Here is a 23948-nt window from a genome sequence, read left to right as displayed (position 1 = left end):
GCCAAGACTGGTAACATACCGCTGCAGTCCCTAGCACTTAGGAGACTGAGGCAGGGAGACTGAATTTGAGGGCAGCCTAGGCTAGACAAGATCCTATCTCAAAAAAAAAAAAAAAAAAAAAAAACCCAAACTCATCCCCCACTAAAACTAAAGAAACAAAAAAACCTATCCAAGGTTATTAAGAAGCAGAACCATGGGGCTGGAGCGATGGCTCAGTGGTTAAGAGCACTGATTGCTCTTGCAGAGGACCCAGGTTCAATTCCCAGCACCCACATGGCAGCTACAAATCGTCTTTAACTCCAGTTCCAGGGAAATCTGAAGCCCTCTTCTGACCGCCGAGGCATTGCACAACACGGGTGCACTCACATACATGCAGGCAATACACTCATACACATAAAAATAATTTAAATTTTTTTTTAAAAAGCAGAACCAAGAGATTAGTGCTCTAGCCACTATTTTTTATTTTGCATTTTGTATAGTCTTCTGCTGGCAGCCCCTCTGAGTGTAGTAGTTAATCGTGCTTCTAAGTTCTCTTGAAATTGTAAAAATGGATTGCTGTGCAGAACCAGATCTTTTTTCCTTAGTTATGGAGAAATATAGGCTATGATTTAATAAAGAATGTGTATTCCGTAATTTTCTCTGAATATTAAATGCCTGTGTTTATTAATTTATTTTACATTTGTGTGTTCATTTTAAAAGACTAAGCAACCAAAACGCCCATTTGCCTACCATAAGCTTTTGAAGGATGCAGGAGGCATGGTGATTGACATGAGGTGGAACCCTACTGTCCCTTCCATGGTGGCAGTCTGTCTAGCTGATGGCAGTATCGCTGTCCTGCAAGTCACAGACTCAGTGAACGTGTGTGCTACTCTTCCTCCCTCAGTGGCAGTTACATGTGGTGGGTAATAAAGCTTTCACTCCATAATATACGGTAATGGCAGACTTTTTAAAAATTAATTTCTGGAAGTAAAAGCGGATGATTTTCTTGTTTCATGGTGGATTTGGGGGAGGAGATAGAAATAGAGAATTCCCTATTTCTATAGTTACTGTCCTTGCAGCCAGACAGCCCACATGAATCAGTTTGAATGTGCTTGGGCTACTGAGAGAAGTATTTTAACCCAACTGGTTTAGAACTGTGTTTTTGAGAGTAATTGTTTCTGAAACTAGTTGCTGCCTGAAAGTCACTTGTGCCCCCTTGGGAAGAGCACTAGAAGTAGCCAGTAGAAATAAGAGGATGAAGCCTGGCTTTTGAAAAGCTACCCCATTCTTGACTTGTAGGATTCTCCTGAAAAGCATTCTTGGTCTTCAGTTAATGGCCCAGTGCTGAGTCATGATTGGCTTGTGTTAAAGTGCTCCTTTTTTCACTTTGCCAGGTGAGAATGGTCTCACGGCCTTCTGTAGACTGACAGGAAGCAGTGTGGTGGTCATGTAGCTATCCAGTGGTAGATCTGAGTGGTTTGCTCCATTTTCCTGTTTCTAATTGGCAGTGTTTGCTTCCCCAGTATGCTGGAGCCCCAAAGGAAAGCAGTTGGCTGTGGGAAAGCAGGATGGAACCGTGGTCCAGTATCTTCCTGTGAGTCACTGCTTGGACTTTATCACTCTTCTGATTTAAGTTACCCAGTGTTGGGGGAAGGATTGGGGGCATATTTGTTATTTAACTTTTTTTTTTTTTGGTCTTTTTTTGAGACAGGGTCTCCCTGTTGCTCCAGCTGGCCTGGAACTCACTATGTAGACCAGGCTGGCCTTGAGCTGACAGAGATTTGCCTGCCTCTGCCTCCTGAGTGCTGGGATTAAAGGTGTTCACCACCACACTCAACTTAAGTAACTTATGTTAGAGTGCTTGCCTAGCATGCATGAGGCCTTGGATCAATTCTCAGCACTACAAAAATAAATATAGTCATTTATGTTCATTGCAATACATCTGTCAGTGAATGATAAAAGATTAGACCTCTTAGCTTCGCCCCCTATTGCTTCCTTCCAGGGGAAGTGTAATGAGAGGCCTTCTGGCTTTTAGGGGTGCCTATACACATAGCGTGTGTAGGTGCATTGTTTTAGTTTTGCCTTTAAAGGAAAATGTGATCCTACTGTATGCACTATTTTCCGAATGTCATGTTTCTGAGCCATTCCACAAAAAGCATTTAAGAGGGAAAGGAATTAGTGAAAGCTATTACCATAACATAGACTCATGCCCAGTTAAAGGTCAGTATTTACCTTTTAACTGAGTCCCTCTTAAGAGTTGATTCCTCTGGTTGTGGACAGCAAACAAATCAGATGCACCTGTTTTTGCATTCGCTCATCCTCCTGTGATGTTCTTGAAGTAAAATAAATATTCCTCCGTATAAATGACCTCACAAAGAATCCACCTCTGTCCAAGCTTGACACGAAGGAAGGTTTGCAGGACTGTGCTCTGGGGGATTGCATGGTGGTATAGGTGTGAGCTTAAGGTTTTCTTATATGCCTATCATGTTAAAAACAACCTGGGGCAGGTGCCTGGGGAGATGGTTCAGTGGGTATAGTGCTTTGTCCTAGTTTGGTTTCTCTAGTGTTCTGATAAAACACTGACCAAAACCAACCTGGGGAGGAAAGGGTTTATTTCACCTTCAGCCCACAGTTCATCACGGAGGAAAGCCAGGGCAGGAGCTCAGGGAAGGAACCATAGTACAGACCATGGAGGAACACTGCTTATTAGCTTGCTCCTCTGGCCTGTGCTTGGAACTCACTATGTAGAACAGGTTGGCCTTGATCTCAGAGATCCACCTGCCTCTGCCTCCCAAGTGCTGGGACTAAAAGCATGTGCCACCACGCCCAGCTTAAGCTGCTTTCTTATACAACACAGGGCCACCTGCCCAGGGATGGCACCATCTACAGTGGACTGAACCCTCCCATATCATTCAACAATCAAGAAAATGCCCCATAGACATGACCACAGGCCACTCCAATGAAGGGAATTCCTCAATTGAGGTTCCCTCTACCCAAGTGTGTCAGGTTGACAACTGAAGCTATCTAGCACAGTTGATCCCTTGTTGACTTGATGCACAACCACATCACTATTAAACCACAACTTTTCCATTTCTTGTCTCCAAGGTGTGATATTAATATCACAGTATAAAACAGGTCAACTTTAAAAGCCCCATAGGCTTTTAAAAAGTTTTAAGTTCAAAATCTCTTTAAAAAGTCTCTCAGCTCTGGGTTCCTGTAAAATCCAAAACAAGTTACATACTGTCTTATTTCAGAGGGAAGAACTGAGTACATGTAAGCAAAACCGAAGTCCAGCATGTAGCTCTGTGTTGGACATCTGGGATTCGCTCACGCTCTTCTGGGCTCCAAGGGGCTTAGGCAGCTTCACTTCTCTGGCTCTGCCGTCCACAGCACACACAGCTTATCTCATAGGCTGGCTCCACTCCACACCTTCTGCCCTTGGCCACCCCATGGTGAGGTCTCATGCTGAGGTCTCCATTGCAACTGAAGCTGCATCTTCACCAGTAACATCTCCTGACCCCTCAGGATGCCAAGCCTTAGATTCTCTCCATGGCCCTTAAATCCTGGGGCACTTCACTGCAACTGAGACTATACCTTCACCAATGGCATCTGGCCTGTCACTGTGTAGGGCCTCAGAACCTCTTTGTGACTCATTCATACCTTTACCCCCCGTACCACCTGGGAGACTCCCAGATATTGCCAGGCTCTGCTGGCCTTTAGTGTGCAGCCTTGGGCCCTTCTAGACCACAGCTTCTATGTGCTGACCCTGAGAAAATACTTTCCAGAAGATTTCACTGATTGATGCTGATCTCTTGTTTTTCACCGCTGATTTTTTTCAACCCCAGCAGACCAGCATTGATTATCCTAGTAAAATGTTCAAAAGGTTTCACTTCCAAAAATTCTTAATTTGAGATATATCACACAAACAGCTCTAATAGAGTCGTTGCTTCCCTTTGAAGTTTCAGAAGCCAGGCCTCCATCATCTACACCTCTTTCTGCATTATCTTCCAAGTTCCTACAGAAGAGCTCACTGAGCTCCAAGCACTTTTCCAGTCCAGAGCTCTGAAAACTTCCGCAATCTTAGACACATAGGCAGGTCTGTTGTAGCAATATCCCACTCTCAGTACCAGTTTCTGTTTTGGTTACTTTCTATTGCTGTATTAAAGGCACTGACCAAACCAACACAGGGAGGGAAGGGTTTGTTTAATCTTACATCTCCCAGGTCACTGTTCGTCACTGAGGGAACTCAGGGTAGGAACCTGGAGGTGGGAGCTGGAGCACAGGCCATGGAGGAATGCTGTTTACTGACTTGTTCTCTGGCCTGTGCTTAACTTGCTTTCTTACACAACCCAGGACCACCTGCCCAGGGTTGGTACCACTCACAGTGGGATGGGCCCTCTCATATAACTGAATCAAGAAAATGCCCCACAGACATGGCCACAGGCCAGTCCAATGAGGTAATTTCTCAATTGAGGTTCCCTTTACCCACGTGTGTCAAGTTGACAACTGAAGCATCCAGCACATACTTATTGCACACATGTGAAGATCTGAAATGGATCAGATCCCCAGAAACCCCTCACATCTACAATCCCATCACTCCTACAGTGAGATGAGAGGGAGAGACAGGAGAGTCACTGCAAGCTCATAAGCCAGCTTGTCTGGGTTTTGCAGCTTCCTTAGGCAAGGTGGAAGGCAAGAACTGACACCCAAGATTGTCTGTCCTCTGCCCTCAACATGCCCGTGTATTTGTGCAAGTGCAGATAAAAAGAAATTTGTTTTAATTGGGTCTTGCTTCGTTGCCTGTGCTGGCCTCCAGCTCCTGCACTGAAGTAATTATTCTGTCTACAGGCATGCACCCTTGTGCTAGACTTGGTTCTTACTTGTTATGGCCAAATGTTATATGAAATTGGGTGTGTTCTCTTTGGGGAGGCATTAACCTCTGAAATAATAATGTGGTTTATTTAAAATTTGTTTATCTTATTGTTTTTTATTGTTTATTTTTATTTTATGTATATGAATGTTATGCCTGCGTGTATATAACTATACCTTGATGTGCAGTGCTCATGGAGAACAGAAGAGGGACTCAGATCCCCTGGAACAGATGGTTGTTAGCCGCTATGTGGGTGCTGGGATTCAAACCCAAGTCCTCTGCAAGAATAGTCTGTTTTTAACCGCTGAGCCATCTCTCTAGCCCCTCCCTTTTTTGTGGTATTTTTGAGACAGGGTCTCCCTGTAGCCCTGGATGCCCTAGAACTTACTATGTAGACCAGGCTGCCCTTGAACTCACAGAGACCCGTCTGCCTCTGCCTCCCAAGTGCTGGGACCAAAGACATGCATCACTACGCCTAGCCTACCCTTTTTATTTTTAATTAGTATATTGAGGTCTTTTCTCCAACTCATTACATACAGAGCTACTTTCTCCTTTGTGGCTGTGGACATACCACAGTTGATCTCCTTGATGGTCACCTGCATCAGTACTAATAGCTTTGTCACTGACTGCTGTTGCATTGAGCAGTCTCAGTACCTACATCTGAAGGTGTTCATGTGAGCATTTCCCTGGGCAGGGTGATAGTAGGCAAACATTCTTTTCTTTGCTGGGGAAGGAGATGAACACTCCTTTCTAAGGGAGCAGATTGGATCTGACAGTTTCATTGATTTAACCATTGTTTCATTTGACATTTTCCAAATTTTTTTCAGACTTTGCAGGAAAAAAAGGTCATTCCTTGTCCTCCATTTTACGAGTCAGATCATCCTGTCAGAGGTAACGACTGCTCTGCTTATTTTCTGACCTCTATGAGATGTTGTCCGCCCCGCAGCCATTTCAGAGCACACGACGTCCTCCATACTTGCTCAGGGGTGTGCCAGTGCCAGTCTCATGTTCAGTGTCACTATTAAATCAGTGTAATGTTTTGAAGTGGATTTGAAGTTTTACTAGAATTCTTGATAATTTTCCTTGATAATAATCCAGCAGAAAAAACTACTGCTTTGAAGAAATTGGGCTTATTCAAGTCTTTGTGTCTTTGAATTAGTCAATGAAGTGTGGACCTTTGTTAAAGTGTAGTGCTTTGATCTTTGTCCTTTGTTTGTATGTATGGTGCTTGGGATCAAACCCAGAGTTTTTCATGATAGTCATGTGCTGTACAACAGAGCTGGCCCAGCCCCAGTACTTTGATTTTTCACTCTTGCTGTGCCAAGCCTTCCCATGCAGTGACTGTTCCACACACGTTGCTTTTCGCTGTATCTAAGTGCTGAGATGTGATCACTTACTGATTGGTGGTGTGTATGTGTCTTTCAGTTCTGGATGTGCTGTGGATCGGTACCTATGTCTTCACAATAGTATATGCTGCTGCAGATGGGACCTTGGAAACCTGTCCAGATGTGGTGATGGCTCTTCTCCCGGTATGCATGTAGAAAGAGTAGCTTTGTTTTCTGAGAGCTAGAGAAGGCTTTAATGAAGTTAGGCTTATTTGAGAGGGAACTGACACTCCAACAGCTATCAAAATATCTGAAAGCAAATTCTGAATCCATCACTCTAGAGTCCAGCCTTGGAAGACAAGCCTTGAACTCACAGAAATCCATCTGCCTCTGCCTCCTGGGTGCTGGGATTAAAGGCATGTGCCACCACGCCTGGCCGATTTGTGCTTTTTTTGATAGGCTTTTGAAAACATGCCTGTCTTTTAGGAAAAGTTATACCAGGTTGTGTTTTACCACCACTGGGGCTCCCCAGCACAGGTTGTCAGTGTGCAGTGGTACAGGTTTCATGTGCTAGTGCATGAAAAGCTATCTTCGTAACTTTTTTTTTTCCTTTGAGACAGGTTCTCTCACTACAGCCCAGGTTGAACTAGAACTTACTGTGTAGCCCAAGCTGGCCTTGAACTTGCAGTAATCCTCCTACCTCAGCTTCCCCTGTGTTAGGATTGTTAGGAGTGAGCCACCACACCAGGCTGTTTTAGTAACTCTTTTGGGTGATGTATTATTTCAAGCTGTCATTAGACTCTTCTTACTTGGCAGTAACGTTCACAAGCACTTACTACTGACATCCCATACAGAGGGCTGAAAGCTTATCAGTGACGTGTCATTCATGGCACACTCAGAACAGGCTCTGAGGAAGCTTATGGGTCTGTTACATGGGTGAGAAAACCGAGTGGCAAGAGGTTGAGTGGTTTGCCCATGCCAGTCCCACAGCAGAACGTGATAAAATGCAGTTTGGCTGATGGCCTGGTTTCTCTTCTTGGACTGCTCGGTGCTGCCTGCATAGCTCGTCCCTGTGTCTGCATAGATTTTGTATCAGGTTTCTCATAAAGCTTGAGTGGGAAATTTTATTTCAAGATTAGTTGTGTAGGATTCCAGAAAAACTGTACATAAGATTGTTTTCTTTCTCTCTCTCTTGATTATAGAAAAAAGAGGAAAAGCACCCCGAGGTGTTTGTGAACTTTATGGAGCCCTGCTACAGCAGCTGCACGGAGAGACAGCATCATTACTACCTCAATTACATCGAGGAGTGGTGAGCAGGGTTCTTGCTCTCTCTGTCAGGCCACACACTCAGTGTGTTCCAGAAGGGATGTTCTCTGTACAATAAGAAAGTACAGGTTGGGGTGTCCTCTGTGTTTTTAACTGATGGATAACATCTTCCTGGCCACTAATTGCCCAATCCTGAGTTACTGATATTCAGTATGTACTAATCTCCAAAAGCCAGTTTTCTTAACCACAGGAACAATGACGAAAATACAGGTGTTTGTTTTGTTTTTGTTTTTTGAGCTAGAGTCTTCCTGTATTATTCTGGCTGACATGGAACTTGCTATGGACCAGGCTGGCCTCAAATTCAGAGATCCTCCTGCCTCAGCCTCACAAGTGCTGGGACAAAAGGTGTGCATTCCCATGTTCAGCCCATTTTTTTTGTTGTTTTTTGAGAGAGTCTGACTTGGTAGCCCAGACCGCCCTCAAACTTACTGTGATCCTCCTGCCTCAGCCTCCTGATTCCTGCGATTACAAGTGTCAGCCACCACACCTGGCTTGAAAATATTGGTACTGAAGGAACATATTCAAGGTTTCTCAGGAACAGCTTCTCTGTGAAAGACCACTGGTGCTTCTCTTCTCGAGCTAGATTTTCCTGCCCGGGGTAGTGCATTTGCTGGAACCCTGATTAGGTTCTGTTGTGCATCCTTTGTCTTTACCACTGGCTTTGCCCTGGAAACTAAAAGTTCAGCATCTTGAACCTTCCCTCCTTTCTTCAGCCAGATAGGAAAACTTTCCCTTCATGGGTGGAGGAAATCCTTACAGATGTTACTGCAGACCTAGTCAAGTTTGAGCTGTTGATGGCTTGAATGTAACAGCCTTCTGGTTTTGTTCTTAAGGGATTTAGTGCTGGCAGCCTCTGCAGCTTCAACAGAAGTTAGTATCCTCGCTCGACAAAGCGATCAGGTAAGTCTTTCTTTCTTGTCACTCTTATGTTGAATAATGCTTTTGGAGAAAGAGTACAGTGGACGTAACTGTGGTCAAGAGTACAGTGAGGACACGCCCCTCAGTGAGCTTGGCTTCCAGCAAATCCTAAATGACAATGCCACGGACTACACAGCCTTCTCTCCTTCCCTTTGCTCCCCTCCCCCTCACCTGGTTTTATGCAGTGTCGGGGATGGAACATATGGGGGCTGTGTACATGTGAGGTGGACATCCCACCAACTGAGCTGTACCCCAGCCTTGTTGGTATCTCCTGTTCTTCCTCCTTGTGAGAGGTGCAGTGCCTTACCTCTGCCCCTGCACTCCAGTTGTTTACTTATTCCTCTCTGTCCCTTTGCACTGCCCACACTGCTGTTCTGTGCATGCTGTCCTGTAATGGTTATCTGGTCTTTTGCTTTGCCTGTAGGTTGCCTTTAAGAGTTAGAATCAGCTGGTCTGCAGCCGTGTGGCTGTGCCTTACTCACTCCTTGGCGCAGTTATGAAGTATGAGTGTGTGCCCTTCCTTGCCTGAACAGCTTCTGTTTTTCCAGCTTGTGTCCTATTCCTGTCTGACTCATGCTGCCCAGCTGGTCAGGACAGAAAGCTAGACAGAATGTTAGGGAATTTAAAACTCAAAAGTTGTTAGATGGAACAGAGCCCAACCAAGCAAACTGAAGCAAAAGGGGAATTATTGGAAAGATGTGGAAGCCTCATGGAATGTAGGGAATAGGACTGACCAGTCCATGACATCAGGAAGATAGGACCTAAAAGTTACCATCTGTTTTAGCAGACAAGTGGGCACAGGGCATCTCCCAAGTGCGGCTGTTGGCCCCCTCCCTTCCGTTTGCAGAAATTGCCTATTGTAGAAGGCACTGAGATTGTGTTCATGATAGTGCTCATAAGGCAGGTGGAGAAGTTGATTTGGAAGCTTAACACTCACCTGCTGCGCTACGCAAGTCTTAGGTTATTGTCCAGGTGTCGGAGCTCCATTCTGCATGTAAAACTAAGCCATGTGCCGTACTTCTCCTGTTTGAATGGTGCGAAGCTCTGGGCAACACTCATTTTCTTTCTGTCTTCTTTTTCTTCCAGATTAATTGGGAATCATGGCTACTGGAGGATTCTAGTCGAGCTGAACTGCCTGTGACAGACAAGAGTGATGACTCGTTGCCTGTAGGGGTTGCCATAGACTATACCAACCAAGTAGAAGTTGCCATCAGTAAGTGTTGCCTGGTGTTGCTGTTCAATAGCTGTTCTTGTAATGGCTAATACTGAGAGGCCAGTTGGCACATTTCTACCTGAAGAGTGGGGCAGGTGCATTGAGACTGCTAAGCCACCAAAGATAGGTACTCATTGCACAGCCAGCTGCTGTTCACCCTCCTGTGTCCGGGACGAGCATGTAACATTCAGTTTCATTTGTGCCCATTCAGTTCCCCAGTGACCTCACAAGGAGCATCACCCTAAGCCGGTACTACCTGCCAATACATAGTTAAGGGAAGGCAAGGCAATAGAGGGCTAAGCCCGTCTTTTCCACGTGGGGTCTGGATCTGTGCTCTGAATGCGTCTTTTCCCTGTGGGAGCTCAGCCGAACTACAGTGAGGGAGAGGTGACACGGCAGCCAAGGAACCGCTACCTGCTGTCACTTCCCTCAGCGCTGCCCTGGTCAGACACCTTGAAGCTCCTTTTCCTTTTCCTGGTTGGGTAGGCGTGTTTGGTCTGGTGAACTTGTTACACTGATCCTCTTTTGTACACAATTCAGCAGTGAATACATATAGTGTAAAGCAATTCAACTCACCTTCAGAGATTCTTCCTCCTTTCTGTGTGTGTTTCAAAGGATAATCTTGTTTTTGCACTGGACCTGGTGTTGCCTAGACAGCTCTGTCTGTCAGGGATGCTGAACCTACCTCTTCCTGAAGGGATTCTGGGGAAATGTAGGGCCACTAGGGTGTCCTGCAGGGCCCAGCAGGATGGTGGTCTGACCAAGTAGCCATTGCTGAAAGGCTGTTCAGACCTGAATCAGCTGTGGGCGCCGGCTGCTGTGGAGGGCTGTCTTTCAAAGCCTTCTGGAGCCAGGGCTGAAATTTGACTAGGCTCTTTTATCACCTTGTTTTCTTTGTTTTTCCATTTCTTTCTTGGTTTTTTTTTTGACAGATGATGAAAAGACTCTTCCTCCTGCTCCAGTTCTCCTGTTACTTTCAACAGATGGTGTGCTTTGTCCATTTTATATGATCAATCAAAATCCTGGGGTTAGGGCCCTAATCAAGACCCCAGAGCAGCTCTCATCAGAAGGAGAGCGACAGCCTAAGTCATCAGGTACGTGCTTTTGCCTGCTCTGGAAAAATGAAATGTTCTGTGCAGCACAGGATCATCTCCAAGGATGGACATGACTTAAGACATGGGTGGCCATCCTCACCGAGCCAGTCTACCCTAGGAAGGCTTGGACTGATCTCATCCTCAAACACATGTGCACGCCCTTGCCTTCTTTTACCCCTAGGTTCATTCCCCAACCATTATTGCACTTGAGTGAAAAGGAAGGCCAGCTGGACTGACCCCTGCAGGCTCATTACCCTCTGCCCTATGGCCCGAGTTGTAAAGATCTGTTTAACCATGAGGGTTAGTAGATTATGCATTCACATGGTAAGATGCTGTGTCACTAGGAAGCATGTCGATTGACAAGAGGGATAGTAGAATGTCTCACAGAGAAGCACCATGGTAGCGTGTGATCCTTTTGTCTGAAGTTTAGATGTAGGACACTACTTGAAAGGTGGATATTAACTTTAGTGGCTATTTCTGGGTGATGGGACTATGGAAACTTTACTCTCATATTTCACTGTCTTTTGGTTTCTTTTTTCGTTCTCTCTGAAAGCATTGTTTAGGTAGCATCTGTTTACTAGTGAAAAATTAGCCCATGAAAGAATCCATAGGCCATCAAGCAGTAGCCACAGTCCGCATTTTGGGATGTATTCTTCATGTGCATAGATGCACACATAGAAGTATAATCTATACTTTCAACAGTTTTTTTCAGTGGCATTGTGTCACTTGTAGGAAGAATATGTCAAACTTGTTAGAAGAGATTTTTTTCCATATATTGGAATTTTACTGTATTTCTCTCTTTAAAAAAAAAAAAAAAATCTGTGAAAATATAACTGATACTTGTGTGGCTAAGAAGCCCATAGTGTCACCAGTTCCATGTCTAAGAAGAACTGTTGACCAGTAGGGTGAGATACATCTGATAATGCTTGGCTGTATTTTCTTGCTGTTTCACAATGCAGAGTGAGTTGTATAGCACAGTAAGAGCCACTCAGGTACTGGGACCCTGCCAACTGCAGTGCAACCCCAGTGACTCCCCAGGAGGCCGGCACAGACTGCCAGTGCTGTGTTGGGATTCCCCATTACCTGTAGTCTATGCTCTTTGAGTTGCGTTCTCTCCTCATACTGCTCATGAACACCTATACCCATTGCCCGTCTGTCTCAATAAGCAGGCTGCTTGTCTGCTCAGCATCCTGAGGGCATAGTTTTTGAGCGTGTGCTGCTTTAGGGGCCATGGAACCACCATTAACTGCCTGAGCACAACCACAGGTGCTTTGCTGGTAGCTTTCTCCACAGGCTTCTCTGTCTTTTCACATTAGGTGCAGAGGTAACATCCAAGCTCTGATGAGTGGAAGAGGGGGATAAGAGCAGAAGACAGTCTGTCCTGGCACCTGCCGGATCTGGCTAAGACTTAGGTCGTAGGTTTGGGAAGATAGATACTGATGGGTCTTTTTCCACACAACAGCTCCAAGAATGCTGTATTGAGTGGCCAGAAGTAGTAGCAGGCTGGTGGTTTCCAATTTTTCAGCTGTAGTTGCGGGGGAAAGTGTCTGGCATTTCTTTAGGAAATGTGTGTTACGTTCTGGGCTATTGCCTAATGTGCACAGAGGTGATGATGTCTGCATTTGTCCTGATGCTGCTGTCTTGCTGGTAAAAAGTTTCAAATTGACTTTAGGTTTATATGTGTTTTTAATTTATGATTTAGAGGGCAATTAGAAAACACCTCATTTAGCCCAGCATGGTAGTGCATGCCTTTAATCCCAGCACTCAGGAGGCAGAGGCAGGCGGATCTCAGTGAGTTCCAGGCCAGCTAGGGCTACAGGGAGACACTGTTTCCAGACAAAAACAAAAACCTCATTTACATTGTGTTTGATGAAAGAGATTAAATTTTTTTTATTATTTTATATGTATGAATGTTATGCCTGCATGTATGTAAATGTACCTATATTGTGCAATGCCCTTGGAAGACTGAAGTGGGTGTTGAATACCCTGGAACTGGAATTACAGGCAGTTGTTAGCCGCCATGTGGGTGCTGGGATTCAAACCTGGGTTTTCTTCAAGAGCAGAAAGTGCTCTTAACTGCTGAGCATTTCTCCAGTCCACCTCTTCTCTTTTTGAATTAGGCTCCGAGTTTATATTTTTTAGTCTTGAAACTTTTAAATCTGATTTGTCAGGTTTTGGTTTTTTGTTTTTTGTTTTTTTTTTGAGACAGGGTCTCCCTGTAGCCCCAACTGGCCTGGAACTCACTTATGTAGACCAGGCTGGCCTTGAACTCACAGAGCTCCTCCTGCCTCTGCCTCCCAAGTGCTGGGATTAAAGGCGTGCGCCACCACGCCCAGCTGGAATTAATATGTTGAGGTAGAGACCTGAGCTAGTTTTTTCATGGTTGTTAATGAAGTAATGCAAAATGACGTCCTCTCTACCACTGACCTTCATTGTGTCTGCCTTATTAGGTTGGGTGGCCATGACCCTGTTAGCCTACCGTCTTTCCCCGTTTCCTCATTCTTTCAAAGTCTCATACATCGTATCCTATGGAATGCTGGCCCTGGAAAGACTAGTGTCAACCCGGCCCCATCTTTGTTCTTCACAGGGACCGTTTCCAGCTTCGTTCGACCACAGACCCTCTTGTGCTTGCTTTTTGTCTTGTGAACCACCAGGGTGACAGTATTAATGTTTCCCTTTTTGTTTTTCCTCCTTGATTTCCATTACAGGAAGTGTTCCCAGCACCCCAACTTCCTCTCAAGCCCCTCAGAAACTAGACACCCCAGCAGCAGCAGCCCCCCCCTCCCTTGCACCCGTGCCCTCTGCTGCTCCCACAGCCACCTTCCCTTTGCCCTCTGCTGGGGGCAGCCCTGCTGTCTTCTCCTTTGGTGCCTCACCCTTGAAGTCATCTGCTCCTGTCACTGGGGAGGCCCCTCCCCATCCCAATGGTTCTGACAATCCTAGAGCAGCCCTGGGCTCTGGTCCCTCTACCTTCTCTTTTGCTCCTCCTTCTAAAGCCCCCCCAACCCTGAGCCCTGCAGCCTCCCCCATGGCCCCATCTGCTGCTTCCTTCTCCTTTGAGTCTTTGGGTTTTAAGCCCACCATGGAAAGCACACCGATGTCAAGTGCTGCAAACACAGGAATGAAGTCTTCATTCCCTCCCCCAGCCTCTTCAGTGAAGGTCAACCTTAGTGAAAAGTAAGTCACTTTCAAAGTTTGATTCTTTGATAGAATGAGAACATTGTATATTATTCACTGGGACTCTGTGAAGTTCTGAACAGATTTTTGTGTGTGTGTGTGAAGTACTATTTAGAAATGGAAATTCAACCAATGGAAAGGTTTGCATTTCATCAGCAAGTCAAGTTCACAAGTATCTTTTAAAGAGCATTTTACTCTTTTTGATTACAAGAAATGTACACTTAAATAGTCATTTTGCTTTTTCAGACTGTGGAGATAGAAGGTATTCCTTATTTTCAAAAAGGAAGCAGCCCAAAGCATACATCCTGGAAAGGAAATGAACCCTTTAGTCTTTTCCCTCCTCGTATCCACCCTGAATCCCTCACCTGTTTTCTGTACAGCCACCAAAGTGACTTGTACAGTTGTGGATACATGAGGTGACTCCTGCTTGATGGTCCCCAAAGGTTTCTCGTTGCTTTCCGGGTACAATTCAAACCTTTTACCATGGTGTCCAGTTTCCTTGGGATCTAGTTCCAGCCAGCTTGCTCATACCTTATTTATTCACCTCTCCATCTGCTTTTTTCTGTTCTCCCTACTAAACTGAGCATCTGGAGGGCGCACTCCCTTGTGCCATAGAGCTTTTTCCATTTGCCACTGATTGTCAGAACTATTGAACTACCCTACTCACCTGTACCTCATTGCAGGCACTGCCACTGTCTAGCCTTCCATTTTGTTGGCAGCACCATAATTGGAGCAGCATCTGGTGCTGGATACTTAGATTGTCTACAGACTTTGTCTCCTCTGGAATTGACTGGACCATAAGATCCCAAAGATGCTGACCTACTTGCTTCCCTCTTTTTCTCTCCCTAGAGGTGAAACAAATTCTTAAAATACGGTAAATTCAGTTTTTACCTCCACATTAAGTATTTGAGTGATTGTAGTTGACCATTTCGTTCCTAAAGATGATAAATGTTTCTTTGCAGCTTTCCTGTGCTATGATTAAGTAGTGAGTGAAATGTTTATGTTTCCTGGAGAGGCAGTGAAGTATGGGTGGTCAGTTACCGTGAGGACCCAGCTCATGACCAGTGTGAAAGAATGTCCTCGCAGACTGCTGTGCTCCAGCCTCACTGCTGCTTTCAGGCTCACCGCTGTGGCCTCTTCTGCTCCTCTTCACAGCTCTCCAAGCGGACCCTCCATGCTGCCATTCTCTTCCTCCCCGAAGCCAGCTGCTTCCGGACCACTCAGCCACCCCACGCCTCTCTCAGCACCACCCAGCTCCATGCCTTTGAAGTCTTCGGTTTCTTCCTCCCCATCAGGTATGCTCTGCAGCCCCCCAACCTTCGTCCTCAGGCCTCTCTTTTACAGATGTACGGACTTCAGTATGTTAAAGAGTCTTGCTGACATAGTTGGCAAGGTTATTTTTGTTGTTGTAGTTATTATTATTATTATTATTATTATTATTATTATTTTGCTTGCTTCACTATGCTGTGACCGTTGTGCTGTGGATTGGGAAGTTTGCAGTGGCTTCAGTTCTATTAGGCTTTTCGTAGACGCCTATGGAGATTCAAAGAACATGTCCTTGGCCAGGCTTGTCTTATGTGCAGCCTGCTCTAATGAAGGCCAGTTCCTGAGCTGCTCTTCATTGTGCTCAGAGGAGAGAGCCCTCCGTGACTCACGCTTACTGCCCCTTGTGACTCTAATTAGATTTTCTAATTAGATCCACCATACCATAAGCAAGTTTGTGGACTAAAGATCTTTAATGGGAATAACTGTAGACAGTATATAAAACTCCAGAACAAAATACCTAGCTTCCCTTTTTCCTTTCCTGTCATATACACAGAGGCTGCAGAAACTGTATAGTGAGCACTGACCATCACCAAGGTTCAGCACTTGCAAGTAGTTTTTGCACATTTGCTTTATCTCTTTTTGTTAATGTAAAATTTCGTAAACATTTGCGAGTTAATTGTGGGCATTGTGAAACGCTTGACTTCTAGATAAACCGGTGCCTGAAACCAAGACTATATACAATACACTCTTACACACAAGCAGTGTAACAGCTGTCAAACCTAGAGTCCATGTCACATATCCCCAGTGGTCCCAGCAACATCTTTAATTGCCTCCATTCCAGGAGCCAATTAAGGGTCATACTCAGCGTTCTGTTTTTCTCTCCTTGGTCTCATTAACATTTGTGAGGAAGCCGGCCCCATGGTTTGGGGTACCATCCCTGTTTGAATTTTGATTGTTTTGACATGATAGGCTTCAGGTTAAAAATTTAGGGTGGGTGTTGAACGCCCCCCAAGCCCAGCAGGCTTGGGTCTTCAACAAGAAAGAAACTCAGACAAAAGTCTGAAGTTACACGAGGAATTTATTAAAAGGAAGGCAGGTACAGGTTGGGGCGTGATCGTCAGAAAGAACTCTTTGTGGGGTTCTCACAGCTCCTTTTTGTATAACTCGGAGTTGGGGTCGCCAAGGTGATTTTTCTAACAGAAACAAACAAGTTACTATGGATACAGCATGTAGCTGCATCTTCCGGTGCCCGCAGACCGAACTGAAACTAACTTTCTAGAAGACCTGATTTGTCATACAGGTACAGCTTGTCAGCTCTGACCACTGAAGCAGAGCACTCAGAAGCTCTTAAAAGTGGCACGCTTCTAATTTCCAATGCTTATGTCAAGCATGGCTCCCAACAGGTGGGGACACCACATAGGTGATCTCTGCAACAGGTCATGCTTTCATTTAGCCTGACTGCAGAGCTTGTTTAAGTGACCTGGGGAGTGGGAAGAGTTTGCTAGGTCTAGTACAGGTTTTAAGTTGTTTATTGGGTAGCCATTTGGATTTGAATATCTAGAATAATTTTATTTTAGTAAATATTGAGCAGCTATTGATCTGTGAAATTCCTGAAGCCTTTGCTTTCTTACCTGTTCCTCCAAGGGAGGTTTCCTCTAGTGAAGTTTGTCAGTCACCTCAGTCTGCCAGCTACGCATATCTTGTTACCTCTCTTCACTGAAAGGAGAGACATTGTGACCACAGCACCACCCACTTCCGTTCTACTGCCCAAAGAGTTAAAACCATGCTTGCAAACCCACAGAGGTCAGAAGAGGGCATTGGTCCCCTAGAACTGGAGTTACAGACTGTTGTTAGCCGTCATGTGGATGCTGGGAACTGAACCTGGGTCCTCAGCAAGAGCAGCCAGTACTCTTAACAGCTAAGCCATCTCTCCAGCCTCTCTACCTAATTTCTGAGACAGATTCTCTTACTGAAACTGGAGCTTATTGCTTCAGCTAGACTGATAGGCCAGCAAACCCTAGGAATTCTCCTGTCTCTGCCTCCCCAGTGCTGGGATTATAGGAGTGCTGTACGGTGCCTAGATTTGTACATGGGTCCTGGGGGTCAAAACTCAGGTCCTCATTGCAGCAAAGACCTTACCAGCTGAGCCATCTCCCCAGCCTAGTTTAAGTTTTGAAAGCTCCTTAGATGACTAATATGCAGCTGGGTGAGACCTGTCTTAGAGATTGCAGGGTCCTAGAGACTCTCAGTTCTCACAAGGTGCTGGGGACTCTTGTTCTAGTCCAGTGGGTTTTATAAAAGTATTTTATATATAAAACTTCAACATCGGTTTTCTTGGTATCTTAGAGCATTGCTGGTTTTGTTGTTTTATTTTTTTTGTCTTTTTTAGACAGGGTCTCCCTGAAGTCCCAGCTGACCTGAACTCACTATGTAGACCAGGCTGGCCTTGAACTCACAACGATCCGCCTGCCTCTGCCTCCCGAGCACTGGGATTAAAGGTGTGCGCCACCACGCCCTGCTAATTATTATTTTTATCTTATGTGTTTCCCTGAGTGTATTGCCTGCATGTATGTAGTGTACTCATGCAGTGCCCATGGAGGTCAGAAGAGGGCGTCAGATCCCCAGGAACTGGAGTTACAGATGGTTGTTAGCCATCATGTAGGTACTGGGAATCAAACCCAGGTCCTCTGCAAGAACAGCCAATGCTCTTAACCGCTCTCCAGCCCCTAACTGACTTCTTATGCTATTTATGCTAGGAGGCCGAGCTGCTCAGGGCAGTCCAAGTTCAGCGCCCTCAATGGTACAGAAATCACCCAGGATAACCCCTCCAGTGGCAAAGTCAGGCTCTCCTCAGGTATGTTTAAATTCTCTTAATATACTTGACTTTATTAATTTACTGCTTCAAACATGCATGCTAATAAAGTGGTTTCTGCGTTTTAGAATTCAGATGTGGAAACATAATTAAGACTATGTAGTAGGAAATGCCAAAGTATGTGCCTTAAACTTGTAATCTATACTTATAAAAGCAATTTATGTATTCAGGTTTTTTTATTTTTATTTTTGGTCTTTTTGAGGCAGGGTCTCTTTGAAGCCCCAGATGGCTGGAATTCACTGTGTAGACCAGGCTGGCCTTGAACTCACAGAGATCCACCTGCCTCTGCCTCCTGAGTACTGGGATTAAAGGCGTGCGCCACCACACTGGGCATCTATTCAGTTTTGTTTTGTTTTCAGTTTAAATTTTTCATTTCATTAACTTAAAATGTGAACAAAAATGTGTATTTGAAGTCTTATTAAACTTACTTACCTGAAATATATTTTACATAGAGGACAGGTAACAGGATTTTCAAGTCACATATGGGAAAGTCATTATGCATTAAAAAGTAATCTTTCTTCCACACACACAGCTCTTCCCTTTATATTGTATACAAGCTAGATGCGAACTTCTGATGTAAACTTAATTCATGTGAACGCTGATGGTGGAGATGGGAGCCACAGGTGTTCACAGTTCAGTTAAACGATGGAAACAGTGCTGCTTCACTTGGACACGAGACGCCCCAACCCAGGCCCCTCAGTAGGACTGTGCCTCACGCTCGCATGTCGCTTCTTGCTGGTCCCTTTTTATTCCCCTCTCCTTGCTGAAGACTTGTGTCAGCGCCTCCTGTTTTCTGTGTCCTCGTTTTTAGTTTGGGAATCATTTCAGCTGCGTACAGCCTTACTGACTGTGGGATGGAAACTCTATGAGACAGAGGTTGCCATTGTCCTGTTTGAGCTGTACTTGGACTCTGCCTGTGTACTGAACGTCGCGATTCTATTCTCTGGAGTACATTTTATTTTTCTCAAGAAACACGTTCAGTCCAACTGCCATGTATACATCTTGAATCTCTGTAGCTGTAGGATTTTCAACAGCCTTGCTTATGAGAATCCGCCTCCCCTCTGCGATGGTCTTATTGTTTAAATAAGCAGGATAGATAACAGATAAACCTCGCAACAGCGCAGGCCATCTCCACCAGGCCACAGCTTCGCCGCAAGCTACCCCTCAGTTTTTGGGGTTTTTAAAAATATTTTATTTGCTCTTTTTATTTTATGTGTATGAATGTATTGCCTGCATGTATGTGAGTGCACCCATGGAGGTCAGAGGAGTGCATTGGATCCCCTGGAGCTGGAGTCATGGATGATGGTTAACCACCATGTTGGTGCTGGGATTCGAACCTGGGTCCTCTGCAAGAGCAGTCAGTGCTCTTAACTACTGAGCCATCTCTCCAGCCCCATCTATTCAGTTTTTTAATTGGCATAATTTGCATAGAAAAAAATGCATGTGATATGTGTACACCTCAGTGTTTGTCTCCAGCTAAGTGTTCCTTGGTAGCCACCTCCCAAGTTGACAAGGAAGTCATTAACAGGGCCCCAGGGCTCCTCCTCATGTATCCTCTTTGGGTGTCCACCCTTGCCAAAGGCACCCACTATCCTGACATCTAACAGGATGTAGGTTAATTTAGCCTATTTGTTAGTTCCCGTCAAATGGAATTGTGCAGTATATATTCTTGCAATCATGCACTTTGTCCATATCCTGTTGCTGTGTAGAATTCATTGTGGCATACATTACAGGTACTCCTTCTGTCCTGCTGAATAGAAGTCCACCCTTGAGTTAAAACGGTTCTCAATAGTGTTGCCCTGACCGTTATAGTTGATGTCTTCTGGGGAACATGTGTACATTTCTTTGAGGCTTACACTTGCCTGGAATAATCAGTTTGTAGACTGTACACACATTCCTTTTAGCAGCTTGCCACCAGTGGTATATGACAGTTCCGTTCCTTACCAGTCTGGGTATTTTTCTCCTTGTTGTATTTTTTTATTTTAAGTCATATTTCCCTAATGACCAGAAAAATTGAGTTTTATCATGATTTTGGGTATCTTAATGTTTTGTTTATTCTCTTACTGTCTTTAATGTTCTCCTATTGGATTGTGTTCTGGTTTGATTTCTGTTGCTGGGATGACACACTGATCAAAAGCAGCATAGAGAAGGAAAGGGTTAGTTTGGCTCACAGTTCCAGGTCGCAGTTTGCCACTGAGAGAAGTCAGTGCAGGAACTTGGAGGCAGGCCTGCTTGCTGTTCTACACAGCACTGCCTTTGACCAAGGAACTCACTTCACAGCCAGAGGACTACAGCAGGAACCATGAGATGCTACTGGTTGACTCAGTCTGGCCTATACTCACCTAGCTTTCGTACATGGTTCAGGACCACCTGCAAGACCACCTGCCTAGAGATGGCTCCACCGACAGTAGACTGGGGCCTCCTACAAAAATTAATAATTAAGACAGTGTCCCACAGACTTGCCCACAGACCAGTCTTATCTAGGCAGTTCCTCAATTGAAACTCTCCTCCCAGATGACTGTAGGCTGTGTCAAGGTGACAGATAAAGCTAACACGTTCTATCTTCTTCCCTGAATTTTCATGTGTGCACATGCAGGGATTGACTCTAGGGCCTTGTACATGCTTAGCATGAACTCTACAAGTGATCTGTGCCTAGTTGTTGTATCTCCTCTTTGAATTGCCTGTCATGGTTTCGTTTAATGAATACAGGTTGTTTACTGTGTCTGGTTGTGTCTTCTTTCCTTTCTCTGTTTTGTAGTGCTGGGATTGAACCCTGGCTCCGCATATGCTAATTAAGCTGCAACCCCAACCCAGACTTTTCATGTTTTGTTGATAGATTTGTATTGATTTATTATGTGTGTGGTACATGTGCCTGTGTGTGAGAAACCAGAGAAGGACATCGGGTATCCAGCCCTCACTTGCCACCTTATTCCCCTGAGACAGGATCGCTCACTGAACCTGGAGCTAAGTGGGCAGCCAGCAAGCCCCAATGATCCTCCTCTTTCTGCCCCCATAGCCCTAGCTCCCAGCCCTGGGTTTACAGGTGCCCGTGCCTGGCTTTTTCAGTCGGCTTGGGGGTTTGAAATCTGGTCCTTCTGCTCCGCTTACACTGAGTGTTCTTCCCGGAGTCAGCTCCCCAGCTTTGTACGTGTAGTTTTAGAGATCATTTTCTAGTTATAATCAAAAAGATTTTCCTCTGCTTTTTAAAACTTTATTTTTCCTGTCAGATTTAGCTCTGTAACCGTCATCTCCACTCTTTTGTGTGGCTGTAATGTCTGTCAGTTTCCACTTGAGTGTCCTAGGAGCAGGAGTCATGCCTTTTCCTGCTGTGCTTCCCAGTACCAGTCCTTCACCACCACCCACACGTGTGTACTGGGCACATAGAAGCCATCCAGTTCACAGTTCTAACTGGTGGCATAGTGCCCAACACATGGTATTTGTTAGTTGATGTTTGCTATCTTAGTGACTGATCTTGCAGTGGTTTGAAACCACTCGTAAGATACATCAGATTTTGACATCTCTTGCACAGAAATCTTGTTGCTGTCTCTCTGAGAAGCTTTTCCACCTCCATAAACAGCACAAACACACTGGGGATTTGTAGTCTGAAGCAGAGGTATCCTGAGTCGTCCTTTTTCTCTGAGAGTACTTCTCCCCAGTCTAGACTAGCACAAGGTGCTGTCAGTCATGTCATCCTTCATATGTACTGTGGTGTGCTGGATCGCTTCAGTTGTCAACTTGACACACTTGTGAAGAGGGACTTCAATTGGGGAATTTCCTCTATTAGATTGGCCTGTGGGCATGTCCGTGGGGTATTTTCTTGATTATTGAGTAATACAGGAGGGCTCAGCACACTATGGGTGGTGCCACCCCTGGGCAAGTGGTCCTGGTTTATATAAGAAAGCAAACAGAGGGGGCTGGAGAGTTGGCTCAGTGGTTAAGAGCATGGACTGCTCTTGCAGAGGACCAGGGTTCAATTCCCAGCACCCACATGGCGGCTACGAACCGTCCTTAACTCCAGTTCCCGGGAATCCGAAGCTCTCTTCTGACCTCCGCAGCATTGCATGACACGGGTGCACTCACATACATGCAGGCAGTACACGTACACATAAAATTTAAAAAACAAAAAGCAGGCAGAGTACAGGCAAGGGGGACAAGCCAGCAGGCAGCAGTCCCTGGTGGTATCTTTCAGTTCCTGCCTCCAGGTTCCTGCCCTCTTCTCCCTCAATGATGAATCGTGGTTGAGATGTGTAAGCCAAATAAATCCTTTCTTCCACAAGTTGTTTTGGTCAGTGTTTTATCACAACAGTAGGAAAAGTGACTAGGACAGTTGTCCTGTGTCTTGTGTCAGGCTGGGACTGTCTGCCTAGCTGGCATTCTGACTGCTGTCCCTGTTTTGTCTCCCACCTCTCATTGCCACTTTGAGCAGCAGTTCAAATACTCTTCTGAACACTTTTGAAATGCTTATCATAGCTTTTACTTAAAAGTGGAATTCAAGCTCCTTGGTGTGTAGCATTACATGCCTGCCTTCCTGACCCCACATCTGTTCTGACTGTCCTGCCCAACTTCGTTAAATCCCCATTTCTCTTACACCTAGACATACCAGGGTCTCCCCTCCTCTAGGTCTTTGTGCTTGCTTTTCTTGGTGCCTCATATTGGCCCAGAGCCTTCTCTCACTTGTTCCCTTTCAGACAGCAGCCTTGGGGGCTTTCATGGCCAGCTCAAGTGCCCCTTTTATTTTAGGTTTTCCTGTTCACTTACCCATCGAAGTATCTAACATGTTTACTTATTGTCTGTCTTGTTCTGAAGAAGGTAAGTTCCCTGTGGGGACATCCTCTCTCTCACCTGTTTCCACTGTACAGAGCATATCCTAAACCAAATGGAGGCCAGTGACACGGTTCAGAAGACTGATGAGACGCACAGTGTTGGGCAGAGTGCTGCTCCCTGTGAGAAATGAGAGCTTGTGGGTAGAATCCGTCTTTAACCTTCACCTTCCATTTCAGGCCAAGTCACTTCAGCCACCTGTCACAGAAAAGCACAGCCATCCGTGGAAAGAGTCAGACCCCGTGATGGCTGGAATCGGGGAGGAGGTAAATTCATTGCCTGAGCATTTTTTTTCTGGAAGTAGCTCTTGACAGTGAAACTGTACTGGGCCCAAGTGTGGCCACCTGCATGACCAGTGTTCCAACGTCGGGGCCCTGCCAGGCCCAAGCTTGTGCTGTGAGTAACATGGCAGTGCTGTGACTGCTGCTGCTCTGACCAAGCTGTTTCCCCACTTGTGACTCCTGCAGATTGCACACTTCCAGAAAGAGCTGGAGGAGTTGAAGGCCCGGACTTCCAAAGCCTGTTTCCAGGTGGGCACTTCAGAGGAGATGAAGATGCTGCGGACAGAGTCGGATGACTTGAACACCTTCCTTTTGGAGATTAAAGAGACCACAGAGGTTTGTTTGTGAACATTTTTCCTGAGTAGAAGTGAGTTTTTAGAAATTATTCTAATGCTGCATGGTGTAAATCCATCTGCTTCAAGAACCATCCATGCTATTGTTGCCATGCTGGCTGGTTCACCTGCAAAGGCCAGGATTCAGTATTTATAGGACTTAAATCAGCAGACGTAGGGAAACCTTTCTAGCTTCTGTTTCAGTTCTCATCTGTAAAATGGCTCATAGTTTCTACCCCTTTGACACCTTCAGGCATTATCAGTCTATTATCGTTGTTAATTTAACAGGTATACTTGAAAATGTGTGTTAATAGCATTGTCTTAAGAAAACAGTGTTTTGCCGGGTGGAGTGGCGCATGCCTTTGATCCCAGCAGTCAGGAGGCAGAGGCAGGCGGATCTCTGTGAGTTCAAGGCCACCTTGGTCTACATAGTGAGTTCCAGGACAGCTGGGGCTGCAGGGAGACCCTGTCTCA

General features: G+C 45.3%; 1 protein-coding gene across 4 annotated transcripts in view; it reads left to right on the top strand.

Moving 5' to 3' along the window:
- Nup214 (nucleoporin 214) overlaps window positions 1–23948 on the top strand; it is a 96079-nt gene that overhangs the window by 5078 nt on the left and 67053 nt on the right. For 3 of the 4 annotated variants that reach the window (XM_008825664.3, XM_008825673.3, XM_008825660.3), the window contains exons 4-16: window positions 700–898; window positions 1503–1573; window positions 5677–5740; window positions 6275–6378; window positions 7377–7483; window positions 8334–8400; window positions 9505–9631; window positions 10564–10725; window positions 13434–13902; window positions 15058–15197; window positions 17925–18022; window positions 23041–23127; window positions 23329–23478. In XM_008825664.3, coding sequence (XP_008823886.1) covers window positions 700–898; window positions 1503–1573; window positions 5677–5740; window positions 6275–6378; window positions 7377–7483; window positions 8334–8400; window positions 9505–9631; window positions 10564–10725; window positions 13434–13902; window positions 15058–15197; window positions 17925–18022; window positions 23041–23127; window positions 23329–23478 — 1845 coding nt within the window. The remainder of the gene's footprint in view (window positions 1–699; window positions 899–1502; window positions 1574–5676; window positions 5741–6274; window positions 6379–7376; window positions 7484–8333; window positions 8401–9504; window positions 9632–10563; window positions 10726–13433; window positions 13903–15057; window positions 15198–17924; window positions 18023–23040; window positions 23128–23328; window positions 23479–23948) is intronic. The other variant, XM_029560051.1, reaches the window with a different exon arrangement.

This window comes from Nannospalax galili, unplaced genomic scaffold (genome assembly GCF_000622305.1).
Source record: "Nannospalax galili isolate Female #2095 unplaced genomic scaffold, S.galili_v1.0 scaffold290, whole genome shotgun sequence".
In the NCBI taxonomy this organism is placed as follows: domain Eukaryota; kingdom Metazoa; phylum Chordata; class Mammalia; order Rodentia; family Spalacidae; genus Nannospalax; species Nannospalax galili.
The sequence above is the reverse complement of the archived record's forward strand: the minus strand, read 5'-3'. Positions and strand labels throughout refer to the sequence as shown.